The sequence below is a fragment of the Thyridium curvatum genome, assembly GCF_004353045.1.
Source record: "Thyridium curvatum strain D216 chromosome Unknown NODE_4_length_842636_cov_84.159710, whole genome shotgun sequence".
NCBI lineage: Eukaryota > Fungi > Ascomycota > Sordariomycetes > Thyridiales > Thyridiaceae > Thyridium > Thyridium curvatum.
This window is the reverse complement of record NW_022156759.1, coordinates 600895-613688: the sequence shown is the minus strand read 5'-3', so window position 1 is coordinate 613688 and position 12794 is coordinate 600895. Positions and strand designations below refer to the sequence as shown.

The 12794-nt window shown below is 58.3% G+C and overlaps 5 protein-coding genes across 5 annotated transcripts; 2 read left to right on the top strand and 3 right to left on the bottom strand.

Annotated features, from left to right (window-relative positions):
- Positions 1-50: 50 nt before the first annotated feature.
- Positions 51-1088, bottom strand: E0L32_001130 (uncharacterized protein; the record flags this gene model as incomplete). The annotated part of the gene is made up of 1 exon (XM_031134059.1): positions 51-1088. One exon carries the CDS (start codon positions 1086-1088, stop codon positions 51-53), a length of 1038 nt encoding a protein of 345 aa, XP_030993023.1.
- An 853-nt stretch (positions 1089-1941) lies between these two features.
- Positions 1942-5998, bottom strand: E0L32_001129 (uncharacterized protein; the record flags this gene model as incomplete). The annotated part of the gene is made up of 3 exons (XM_031134049.1): positions 1942-2772; positions 2830-4958; positions 5011-5998. The coding sequence occupies 3 exons, from the start codon at positions 5996-5998 to the stop codon at positions 1942-1944; spliced, it is 3948 nt and encodes a 1315-aa protein (XP_030993022.1).
- Positions 5999-6610: 612 nt separating this feature from the next.
- Positions 6611-8309, top strand: E0L32_001128 (uncharacterized protein; the record flags this gene model as incomplete). Its single annotated transcript, XM_031134038.1, has 5 exons — positions 6611-6745; positions 6806-6945; positions 7002-7117; positions 7170-7892; positions 7948-8309. The coding sequence occupies 5 exons, from the start codon at positions 6611-6613 to the stop codon at positions 8307-8309; spliced, it is 1476 nt and encodes a 491-aa protein (XP_030993021.1).
- Positions 8310-8983: 674 nt separating this feature from the next.
- Positions 8984-10306, top strand: E0L32_001127 (uncharacterized protein; the record flags this gene model as incomplete). The annotated part of the gene is made up of 2 exons (XM_031134027.1): positions 8984-9139; positions 9203-10306. The coding sequence occupies 2 exons, from the start codon at positions 8984-8986 to the stop codon at positions 10304-10306; spliced, it is 1260 nt and encodes a 419-aa protein (XP_030993020.1).
- A 74-nt stretch (positions 10307-10380) lies between these two features.
- On the bottom strand, positions 10381-12710 carry E0L32_001126 (uncharacterized protein; the record flags this gene model as incomplete). Its single annotated transcript, XM_031134016.1, has 4 exons — positions 10381-11613; positions 11682-12369; positions 12436-12564; positions 12634-12710. 4 exons carry the CDS (start codon positions 12708-12710, stop codon positions 10381-10383), a joined length of 2127 nt encoding a protein of 708 aa, XP_030993019.1.
- Positions 12711-12794: the final 84 nt, after the last annotated feature.

Here is a 12794-nt window from a genome sequence, read left to right as displayed (position 1 = left end):
TAGACTCAAAGACCATGCCATTGATCAACTTGCAAATCTATTATCTAGTATCAGTTGCTAATTTTATTTACCGGCGTCACTGGCGTGCCCGTGTCGAAGAAGGCTTCCAAGTTGTCGAGATTAATCTTCTCAAAATTGGCCCAGCTGGTGTGCGAGCAGACACCGATGTGCGGGAGAAGAGTGACGCGCCAGTTGTCCTTCAGCTTGGGGTTGACGCCGGGCTCGTTGGCGTGGACGTCGAGACCAGCACCCGGCACCCGGCCGCTCGCTAACGCCTCGATCAGGGCGTCCTCGTCTATCATCTGCCCTCTCGCAATGTTCACGACCCGGAGCCCTTCCTTCTTGGCCAGCGCGAACTGCCTGCTGCCCAGCAGGTGGTGTGTCTCCTTTGTGTACGGGGCTGCGAGCACAATGCAGTCGATGTGAGGAATCATGTCATCCACTGTCTGGTGATACGTCGCTCCGCTCCTGAGCTTGCTCTCCGCGTCCGGCTTCCGCCGCGGCCCCTGGTAGTGGATCTTCATGCTGCACGAGGCCTCGGCCTTTTGCGCGACAGCCAGTCCTATGTCGCCGAGCCCGACCACCCCGAGCGCCTTGCCCGTCGGGTCGACGCTGAGCAGTCCCAGCTCGCGGCTCTGCATCCAGTCGTACCGCGCGCACCACTGCGCGTAGCTGAAGAGGCGGAAAGACTCGAGGATCAGGAACAGCGCCGTGTTGGCGACGGCCTCTGTGCACGCGTCGGGCGTGTTGCAGTACCAAATGCCCCTGGCCGAGATGGTCTCGACATCGGCCGCGTCGTGTCCGTGCCCGTTGCAGCAGATCAGCTTGAGCGACGGCGGGTAGTGAGACACGACATCCGTTGCAAAGGGCCGGATGTACGCCAGAGGCCCGGCCTTGAGCCAGCCGCTGCGCACTATGGCCGCGATGTTTGCGTAGGGCCCGCCGGGCTTCATGCGCTCCTTGAACTGCTCGATGGACTCGCAGTCGTAGTAGATGAGATTGAAGCGCTCCGCGAGTTTTGCCCTGCGAGGGCCGTCGACCGCTTGGACCGACGACTCGATCAGAAGAACGTCTGGTTTGCCGGCCATGTCGGGAGTCTGGCGATGAGTTGGCAGGCTGAGTCTGGATGGTGTGAGCTCCGCGCGATGCCAATAGGTCAAAGCGCTTGCCTTCTGTTTCTCGATATCAACAAGGATACTCTGAATGGCATCAACCACCTACCGAGCGCCGTCGGTGTTGTGAATGGGTGGGTAGCATCGATCGGCACCGGCAGGCCGACCCCAGGATCGAACCGGAGATCCTTATCGAACCCACTTTTCCTGGCCGACGACGTATCTCCCTGGCACCGGTACTGTGAACCGAGCATGTGCCGCATTTCCGTACTCACCATTGAGTAACGCCATGGGTATCAATCATTAGGTAAGTATTGAACCGGGGCCAGAACGGGAGACCATGCCTCCTAGCTTGCCTCTAGACTGCCAAGGGGTAGATTGATATCCGGTAAATCGGAACAGCTTATGCATGTCACTGCCTTGCAATGCGGGGTTGCTAGTTCGTGGCTGTTTGAGTTTGAGGAATATAGATCAAAGCCCTTGTGAGACAATCATCAAGACCAATGGTCAACTCAAGGATACCGAGGTTTGTGATCCGGAACCCTTGTCCGCCTTCAGCTGCTAAGAGGGTTGTATGAGTATCCAAGCCCGACAGGTCAGTCAATTCACAGGCCGGATGTTGATGAGTTCACTGTGCCTGGGGATGAACCTGCGAGTGCCTGGTTGCCAAACCTTTGATGAATCACGTCCCCGGAGGGTTAACGACTGATTTGGTGACCATGTTCGTCCGTTAGCAATGTCTCAACAACAACGCCTTATCATTGATTGTGGGAACAGGTTCCAACTCGTCGCGTAAAATGCTATCATGTTACAATGCAAGCTGTCTCGCCTAGTTCTGTGTTGCCAGAGCCTCCCTCTGCGCGACGCTGCCGTTGCTCCTCGACGCTGCCGCCGCAAACTTGTCCCCGATCCTGAACGCCCCGAAGAGCTCCTTCTTCTCCACCTTGTCGGGAGCACGCCCGTAGCCGCCGCCTCCCGGCGTGAGGACAATGATCCTGTCTCCTGCGTTCATGTGGGCGGTCGCCTTGCCGCCCAGGTTGATCGTCCGCACCGACCCGTCCTCGGGATCGCGCCGGATCCACAGGTTGAGGCCCCTCTTGCCTTCGTCGCCGCCTGCCATGCCGTACGGCGGAATCACCCGGCGCTCCGACAGGATCGAGACCTGCAGCGGCCTGCGGAACTCGATGTCTCTTACGCACCCGTCGCCTCCCCGGTTCAGTCCGGGGCCTCCGCTTCCATGCCGGATCGAGAACTCGTGAAGAAGCACTGGATACCTGCGCTCGAAGATTTCGGGGTCCGAGATCCTCGTGTTGGTGACGTGGGTGTGCACGCCGCTCTCGCCCTCCCAGTCGGCTCCTGCTCCCGAGCCACCCGCGATAGTCTCGTAGTAGCCAAAGCCCTTGGTGACCTTGCCGGTCTCGGGGTCGGTGCCGCCGTAGCCGAACGTCAGGTTATTGCACGTCCCCTGAGAGGCAGCACACGCCTGGAAGGCCTTGAAGATCAGGTCGACAATCCTCTGCGAGGTCTCCACGTTGGAGCCGACGGTTGCGGCTTTTAATGATGGCGAAAGGATCGAGTCTTCGGGGAGCTTGAGCTTGATGGGTGCAAGACAGCCTTGGTTCAGAGGGGTGTCGGTGGCAATCATTGACCGCAGGCAGTACTTTAAACACAATTAGCATTCGAATGTCGTTGCACAACTCTGTTGCCATGGGCTTACCATGATTCCTGAAAGCATGACTGCTGGGGGACAGTTCAGATTGCCGTACTGCTCGTGGCCTGTTCCCTCAAAGTCAAAGGTGGCGTCGCCGGTCTCGCTGTCGATGTGAACCTTGAGCGCTAGCGGGGTGCCGTCGTCGAGGTAGTCGATCGCTTGCAGGTCCTGGCCCTCGAACCGCTTCGAAAAGACCTTCAGCAACTCCCGGACCGATTGGGCGGCGTTCTCTTGGATCTGCTGCATATAGAACTCGACTACGGGCCAGGTGTATTCCCTCACCAGGGCCGTGATGAGCTGGATGCCACGGTTGTTGGCGGCAATGGCTGCCTTCAAATCCGCAATGTTGTCTCGCAGCGTCCTCGTCCCGCTGCAGCCGGGATAAGACTCTGGGATGTCGACCAAGATCTCCTTGAGGCCGGCGTCGTCAAAGTGGCCCTCCTTGACGATCTTGAACGTCTCTACGGCCACGCCCTCCTGCCACAGCTCTGTAGAGTTGGGCGGCATGGACCCGGGCTGGATACCGCCGATGTCTGCGTGGTGGCCACGGTTGGCGACGAAGAAGAGGATTCTCGAGGGATCGTTCTCATCAAAGACTGGCGTAGTGACTGTCAGATCGGGCAAGTGCGTGCCTCCCGCCCGCGGGTGGTTGCTCAGCAGGACGTCGCCTGGCTTCAACTCGCCGGGGCCGTACAGCCTGGCCTGGTAGGCGACTGCGTAGCTCATCGAGCCCAGGTGGCCCGGGATGTGCGGGGCGTTGGCAACAAGCCCGCCGTCGGCCGAGAAGACGGCGCAGGAAAAGTCCAGCCGCTCCTTGATGTTGACCGAGATCGACGTCTTCTGCATCGTCTGGCCCATCTGCTCGGCAACGCTCATGAAGCGGTTGCCGAAGATGCTGAGCTGGACGGGGTCGACGGCGTCGGTTGCAATCCCCGCCCTCTCCACGTCGAGGATTTCCAGGATCAGATGCTCCGACAGCACGACGGCGGCACTGGCGGGATCCACCACGATGGTCTGGGTCTTGTCGACAACCATGGCGGGGCCCTTGATGCGAGCGCCGACAGGGATAGCTCCGAGGAAGAACAGTCCCGTCTCCGTCCAGCCCTGGCCTTCGAAGTAGACCTTCCTGATCGCCTCTGGCTGGACTGGAGTGACGGGCGGGCTTGACTGAGCCCGCTGCAGCTCCTGGAATGGGCTCGTCAGGTGGAAGTCTGTGCCCTTGCCAACGCTTCGCACTCGGACATCGTCCACGATGACGCTGCGAGGCTGGGTGAAGCCGAACTCCTGATGATGCCGGGCAGTGAAAGCGTCGCCGAAGCCCGACAGCGAGCCGGGATCCTGGATCATCAGGGCGGTGTCGCTGCCCTGATACCTCATGTTCAAGAAGCACTCGTGCCGGATATCGGCATCCGTGAAGCCTTGGGAGATGAGCCCTTCCCGGCCCCGGGAGCATAGCCTGTCGAAGCGGCTCTGCAGGACGGAGAACGCCTCTTCCGCAAAGATTTGCGACTCTGGTTCTTGGTTCTCGACAACGACATCGGCGAGCGCCATCCCGTAAGCTGACAGGATACTCGAATAGCGAGGGATGACGACGTGCCGGATCCCCAAGTCTCTGGCCACCGCCACGGCGTGCTGGCCGCCTGCGCCGCCGAAGCAGCCCAGGTTATGAGCCGCCGTCTCGAAGCCCCGGCCCTCGCTGAGGGTGCGGATCGGCCTCGTCATCGTGGTGTTGGCGACCATCAGGAATCCCATGGCCACCTCCTCCGGCGAGAACTCCTTGCTGCCCTGCTTGTCGAGGTTGATGGTCCTGGTCAGCTCGGCAAACTTCTGCTGCACGACGGCGTGGTCCAGCGGCCGGGGGAAGAGGTCGGGCACGATCCTGCCGAGGAAGAAGTTGGCGTCGGTGACGGTGAGTGGCCCGCCCTTGCCGTAGCACGCCGGTCCGGGGTTGGCGCCGGCGCTCCCCGGGCCGACTTTGAAGAGGCCGCTCTCCCACGTCAGGATGGAGCCACCGCCGGCGGCGACGGTGTTGATGTCCAGCTGTGGCGTTTGGATGGTCACTTCGGCGATGGTGCTCTCGAAGATGTGCTCCAGAGAACCAGCGTAGCGAGCGACGTCGGTGCTCGTGCCACCCACTAAGAAACTGTCAGCATCGGTAAGGCGACGAGGGGAGATGGCGGGACTCACTGTCGAACCCAAGCACGGGCTTCCCTTCCTTTGCATCGTAGCAAGTCTTTGACAGGCCAACAACTCCGCCCGCAGGACCAGACAAAACTCCACGTAGGCCGGTGAAGTTTGTATAAGACGTCAGGCCGCCGTCTGACTGGTTCAGAAACAGCTTGTTGGCGTTCTCGTCCTCGAGGTGCCCCTTGAAGCCTTTCCGGAAGCTCGCCAAGTACGTCTGCGTGATCGGCGACAGATAAGCATCGGCCACGGCCGACTGGCTCCGAGGCACGATCTTTGTCATCTTGTTGAGTTCTGACGAGACGGCAACCTTGAAGCCGAGCTCGCGCGCGACTCTGGCCACGCCGAGCTCGTGGTCTTGGTAAGTGTACGAGTGCAGCATGGCGACGGCGACACTGCGATAGCCCTGCGACCACAGATCAGAGAGGTCGCGCCGGACCTGGTCGTAGTCTGGGACCTTGATGATGCGGACAGCCTCGCCGGCCAGCCCCGTCGTCAACTGGGGATCAGACTCGACGTCTATGGGCTGCGGCTCCGGGTCCTCTGCGAACCCCTCGATCGTCACCCGCTCGTCCACCTCGAGGACGGTCTTGTACAGCTTGGCCATCCGGCGCACGGACAGGTCAAAGATGTGCGGCCGGGCCTGGTTGCCGATCTCCAGGATGTCCCGGAAGCCCTTGGTGATGACCAGCGCGGTGCGCTCTCCTTTCCGCTCCAGCAGGGCATTCGTGGCGACTGTCGTGCCCATGCGGATGCTCTCGACCTGGCCGAGGTCGAGCAGCGTCCCCCGCGGGATTGGCTGGCCCGTGGCGACCTCCAATATTTGCCGGATGCATTCTGTGGGAGCATCGTCGTATTCCTCGGGGCATTGCGACAGGACCTTGAGGACCAGCTCCCTGGGTTCCCTGCTCGGGATCCATGCCCAGGCGTCTGTGAAGGTGCCGCCTCTGTCGATGGCGATGCAGATGCCAGCGTTGTCCACGGCCGTCATGATTGAAGCGTGAGTCGATAACTGTTCGAGCTCACTGTGGTTGGCACGGGCTGTTGTCGACGATAGATCGTATCAAAAGCCAGCCATTCTTAAAGCACGATACTAAGACGCCAGTTCCGCCGCCGGCAATTACTAGCTGCTCTTATGAGCGCCCCTGACGTACCGACCGTCGACAGACCGGGCCCAAGGTATCGAGGAGCCGACCGGTCTGGCAGCACCGATCCGATTGTCGGTCCACATCGCCGAGCCGGTCTCCACAAGATAGCGACTAAGAAGGCCGCTAGAGTACCCCGTACTATGAGGCGATTTACCATATTAGGCCACTAATCCCTTATCTCGGTGGTGTTTGTCAAGGGCTGGGGTTTTATCTTCATGTTATCACTGGGTCTCGGTGGCCCTGACTAGCCTCTCCTAGCCGGCCTGTCTTGATAGCAAAGCGAGAACCGCATCCCCAGACAAGGCCATCCCGTGCCTTTGTTGCTGGGAGTTATAACCCCGCAACGGTGCCAGCTCTCCTCTCGCGTTGAGGTGGTTGTGGCAATACTCTTCTTCGCCAACATTGACGTGAACTGACATTGCACACTCGTTCCCTCGCCTCGAGTGCCTCTGACAATGTCCGAGCAAGTCCCCGCGTCCAAGGAGTCAGGCATGGTTGCTGAACAGCCTTCGACTGGAGAGTCCGAAAATGGGTCCTCCGCCTGCTATATCGACCCTGTCAAGGAGAGGCGTATGATGAGAAAGTTTGATGTTGGTCACCGAGCTCACCGGTGAGAGACGATGCATGGCTGATGACCCCTTCCCCCTTAGATGTTTGCCGTGACTGCGATGGGTGTCCTGTATATGATGTCGAACCTGGACCGGAGCAACTTGGGAAATGCCAACATCTCGGGCATGCCAGAGGACCTCGGCCTCGTCGGCAACCAGTTCGGCACTGCCACCACCTTGCTGTGAGTTTCATACATGTCCATCATTACCAGTCGCGACAAACGCTCATTGCCCTTAGCTTTGCCACCTATGTTCCCCTGGAAGGACCTGTTGCTGTCCTGCTCAAGGTTGTCGGCCCGAAACCCCTGATGTCTGTGAGTGCCTTTTGCTGGGCCTGTGTCACGCTTGGAATGGGTATGTCGATCTCGATGATTCGTTCTTTCAGTCCTTGTCTAACCTCTCCTAGCTTTCGTCAAGGACTACCGAGGCCTGTATGCCTGCCGCCTGTTGATTGGTCTCTTCGAAGCCGGACTTATCCCCTGCATCAACGTCTACCTTGGATGGATCTACAAGAAGTCGGAGAGAGGCAAGCGGTCCTCCATGATCTTTGCCTTCAGTGCCTTCTCCAGCGCGTTCGGTGGAATCCTCGCTTTCGGTCTGACTCAGATCCGCACTGCTCACTTCGCGGGCTGGCAGTGGCTGTTTGCCATTGAGGGCGCCATGACCATCATCGCCGTGCCGCTGTTCTGGCTGCTCTTCCCCAAGTCGCCGACCGAGGCCTGGTTCCTCAACGCGGAAGAGCGGCAGATGATGCGGACCCGGTACGACCTGGATCCCACCTGGGGCCACGACGACAAGTTCTCCTGGAGCGAGTGCCTCAAGGCCTTTGTGGACCCCAAGTGGTATGCCTTCTTCGCGTACCAGTTCTCCGTCAACGTCTCCCTCTACGGCTTGACGACCTTTATGCCTGCCATTGTTCGTGGACTGGGGTACACCTCTGTCCATGCCAACCTGATGACGGTGCCTATCTACATCTGCGCCCTGTTCTTCTTCCTCATCATCGCCTACTTCTCGGATAGGACGGGCTACCGTGGTCCTTACATCTGCATCTGCCTTATCTGCCTGGTCATCGGTTACGCACTCCTGATTAGCGTCGAAAACCTGAAGGTCAGGTTCTTTGCTTGTTTCAGTAAGTTTCCCTTGCACTGCCTAGTTCTGGAGCAACTCAACTCACAATCCATTAGTTGCCGCCCTCGGTATCTACCCTACCACCGGACTGTCCATCATGTGGGTGCAGGACAACGTCTCGCGGCATTACAAGCGAGCGACCATGGTCGGCTTCACGCTGTGCCTCGGCAACACGGCAGGTGTCGCTGTCGGTCAGATCTTCACGGCGCAACAGTCGCCTAGATACATCACTGGACTGTCCATCTCGCTTGGCTTGGCCTGCTTCGCTCTCTTCATCGTCCTTGGACTCATGGGTAGTTTCTACTGGGTCAACCGCAAGCGAGCCGCCAAGCTTTTGGCAGCAGAGCAGGCGGGAACACCGATTCCCCCGAATCCCGATCTGGGCGACTATGATGTTCATTTCCGGTATTCCATGTAAAGAAGGAGTTGGATCAAGGGGAGGAGAGATATCTGGGCCTGGTAGCACATTGTCAAAGTGCCAGTAGTTGAGTTTGTTGTTGGACAATATCACGGATCTGTCAAGTACCACTATTCTACACCCTGTGTTCGTGGTGTTTTCCGCGTGATGCCCATCACTCCTATCCTTGTTGACACCCAAGTTGTCTTTCAATGGGATTACACCACTACCAAACCCTCAAGATCTGCTCATCAAGGATCAACTCCACAGTAGCCGGCCATCCGCCAGAATGGGCATAAAGATCTCATTTCTCTACATTCCCTGCAACTTGTGACAGCGATTTCTTTGCCCGCCACACGTCTCCTTCGGTAATGCCGTAGCTTGGCTCTGCGATATCCGGGGTACTTTGGACTTCCCCGCATCAGTTTACCCACTTGGCGTGCACCCTTTCCAGTTGATCGGGCCAGCATGCCGACTGCACTCGCTGCTATCGCTGACCCATCGAAGGACCCCCGACAAGTGGGTATTCCCTTGATAGCACCAAGTCTGCTGGCTTGATGCTTGCATGACAAAACGATTGCCCCTAGCGTCCAGTCTCAAGACCGACCTTTACCTTGAATAACAGAGTTTGAACCCAGGGATTGTCAGAGTAATCAGAGATCTCTCTGTATCTTCAACCAGTTGCGAGTATCACTATGAGACTAGCCGACATTCCCGAGGTCCCCAGGGACGAAGTCTTTGCGCTGACCGCCGACTTCAAAGCCGACGACCACCCGAACAAGGTTAGTCTCGGTGCTGGAGTGTACCGAGACGAGAATTCACAACCATGGGTTCTCCCAAGCGTCAAGGCAGTACGTATAGACCAAGTGCAACAACAGCAACTGTAGAACAACTAATTCAAATCGTTTCCGCAGGCAAGAGAGGCTCTGAACAAGAATAGGGACTGGAACCATGAATACCTCCCCATCCACGGACTCGATGACTTCCTGGACGTAGCCAGGGATCTGATCTTGGGTCGAGAAGACACCTCGCAGTCTCCCGTGGTCTCGATCCAGACCATTTCAGGAACAGGGGCGAACCACCTAGGCGCCGCGTTCTTAGCACAGCGGCTCAAGCCGCGGCATGTGTTCATCTCGAGTCCGACATGGGGCAACCACCACCTCATCTGGGAATTCGCAGCCCCCGACGTCGTCCAAAAGACGTACCCGTACTACCATGCGCCGACACGCTCGCTGGACTTTGAGGGGATGATGTCCACGCTGGAGGCCGAGGCGGTAGAGGACGATGTCGTGATCCTGCATGCCTGCGCCCACAACCCTACCGGCATCGACCCAACTCGAGAGCAGTGGGAAGCTCTGGCCGAGCTGTTCAAGCGCAAGAAGCTGTTCGCCTTTTTCGACTCTGCATACCAGGGATTCGCGACGGGCGATGTTGACGCGGATGCATGGGCGGTCCGCCACTTCCGACATGTCCTCTTTCCGCGGGATTCTACTGCTGAAGGACCCCAGGGGTTGTGCATCGCTCAGTCCTTCTCCAAGAACTTCGGCCTCTACGGCGAGCGTGTGGGTGCGCTTCATCTCGTGCTAGCCCCCGGGACTCCGGAGCCTGGACCACGGACTCAGTTGCTGCGCCTGGTACGGGGCGAGATCTCGAATCCTCCCACTTTCGGAGGGCGGATCGTGCAGACCATTCTGTCAGATCCACGACTTCGGGCCATGTGGGACAGGGACTTGCAAACAATGTCCAGCCGCATCAAGCGGATGAGATCTCTCCTGAGACAAGAGATTGAGAAGCACCCGGGGGTGGGCGACTGGAGCCATCTCGAGTCCGAGATTGGCATGTTTACCTTTACGGGCTTGAGCCCTGCCCACGTGCTGCGGCTGAGGAAGGTGCACCACATCTATCTCATGATGAGTGGGCGAGCAAGTATCAGTGGTCTGAACGAGAAGAACGTCACGTACGTTGCGGATGCAATCTTTGAGGTAATCAAGCACGAAGGGTCAAGGCAGTATAGCTAGACAGCGACTTAGGTTCGATGGCAGTTCTATAAACTCAAAAAATAGTAATCCCTTGAATGCGCCGCTGTCAAAAGCTACGAAGATGAAGTCTGAAACTGCTGCAGTACGTATCCCATTTCCTCGATGCTCAGACTCGGGTTGTCCTCCCTGCTCGCATCCGTGTGATCGAGGAATGCCTGGAGCAAGGGGTTGTCTAGCGGATCAGCCGTCATCGTCTCTGGCTCTTCGCCGTCGTAGCTCGGGTAGAACGAGTTGGGCATAAAGAAGTTGCTCCAGTCGTAGTTGTCCAGACCCAGCGTGCCCGGCGGCGGCGGGTTGGACGGCGTGAGGTGTGTGCCCATGGCGGCCGGCTCTTCATTGGAGGGAGCCGACGTCTCAATCGCCGGGGTTGTCCGGGAGTAGAGCCGGCTGACGCTCCACTGTATCTGCACCAGCCGCGAGAAGTACTGGCCGGCAGCAATGTTTCCGTTGTCCCGCATGACCATGAGCAGTTGGAACGCAGTCTGAACAGCGTCAGAGTCTCCCGAGTTGGGAGATGTGATGGCCGATATGATGAGAACTAGTGTGGAGGCGAACAAGTGGTGAGCATCAAAGTAGCCACAGGTGGCAAGTGAGTTATCAACAAAGAGCTGCGAGAGAATGCTGTTCGAAGTCCGAGCGGCGGAGATGCACGAGTCGGCCAGTGATCTGGTCGTGTCTGAGATCGGTCTCGTGCTGGCGTCGGCGGGATTGAAGGGGTTCTTGACCTTCAACACGTAGAGCAAGATGGGGCGGGTGGTCAGGATGATGCACTGGTTGAAGTGCAGCTGTAAAGACGCCACAGACCGTCTCACACCGCCTTCTGGTTTCCATCGCAGACCGACGGGAAGGTGTGCATCCCACGTCCTCAACTTCTGCAAGATGGCGCGGACGTGCTGGACGAACTTTCCGCTGCTCGACTTGGAAGGAGGCTTGTAGATGTCCGACATGATGAGGCCGGTGATTTGTGACAAGCTGATGTGGGCAATCAAGATATCCGGGTCTCCGAGCTTTGAGGGGTCGTTCACAGCGATCCCATCGGACGACGGCATTTCCACATCGATATCGGAGTCTTGTATGGTCAATGGCTGCCCGAGCTTGGAGCAGGTTGACCTGTCAAACACATAGACGGTCCACCACAGACGGATCCGATGCTCCCGTTCGATCGGCGACAGGCATGTGCTTGCCGACGTGCTTCGGTGAAGGCCGAGGCAGGTTGCGTGTCGCACAGCCATGCCACTGTACATGTGTGCTGACTTGACTCGCCCGAGGGCGTTCGAATAGAAGCACTAGAATCCCGTCGAGTTAGTTCCTGAGCGACGGCGACAGAAGAAGCTCTGGAATGATAAAGACCCACAAACAACAACAAGACTTCAATCTGAGCAACTGACGGCTCTTCAAACAGGTCCTGTAGGAGACCGACAGCCGTCAGGAAGTAGTCCGTTCCAGGAACCGAGCAGTGGCGATCGCTCTTGACCGCCGGGATGGAGGTGGAATACATCTCGCCGAGCGCGAGAACAGCAAAGAACTTGCAAGCCCAGACGGAGTCATACTGAGGCGTTTCCCTCGAGTCATACGCCCGCTCGAGCTGTTGCAAGAAGTCATGATGCAGGAAGAAATGATAATCCTGTCCGATGAACCTGAGGGCGACCCGGACGAGCAGGTTGGCGCGTATGCGCTCGGGGAGTTTGCAGCCAGTCACATCATGCTGCTGTCGCGCGAACACCGGGCTTTGGACGTACTGCTGGTCGAGATGGAGCGGCGTGGGCGTCGCAGAGTGCGGGTTGAGACATCGCAGGATGCGGTCGCCAAATGCCAGACAGGTCGACTCCCCGACAAACTGCTGCTGCGAGGCTTGATCTAGTTGGAATATCCTCCCCGGCTCATGGATCGGGTTTCTGATGTCGGCGTCGATGTGAGGTGCCTGGCTGGGAGCGCGCGACTCCGGCGCCATCGAGACCTCGGCGGAGTTCACATGGGCGACATCGCGCACAGTCTCGCCGCGTTCCAGGTCTCCTCTGCCGCTGCGCAGCTGGTCAAGATAGCTGAGGCGGTGATAGTTCTAGTTAGAAGGGGAACCCAAATCGGATTTCGAATATCGAGCGGCTCACCTGGCGGAGATGGTCACTCTAGCTTCACGAGATGGGTACTCGCACAAAGAGGTCTCCTTGGCGTTCTGGCATCTCTGGCAAGGAACCCCTCCGGAGCACTTGATCTTGAGCCGGTGGCATCGGCGGCAGCTGGAATGAGGTTGTGATTAGCGATAGGGAGCGGTGGCCACGAGGACTGGATGGGTTGATGGGACATACGCGATGCCCGATCGTCTCTTTCGCTTCCTGATTGGCTCACTGGCCACCAGGCTCTCAGGAGTATTGGAATCGGCCATCGCGAGGGACGGGGGGAGTTGAGTCGGGATGGAACGCCGTTGTGCGAAAGAGTATCACTATGCTCATGTTTTACCGAGTCGGTC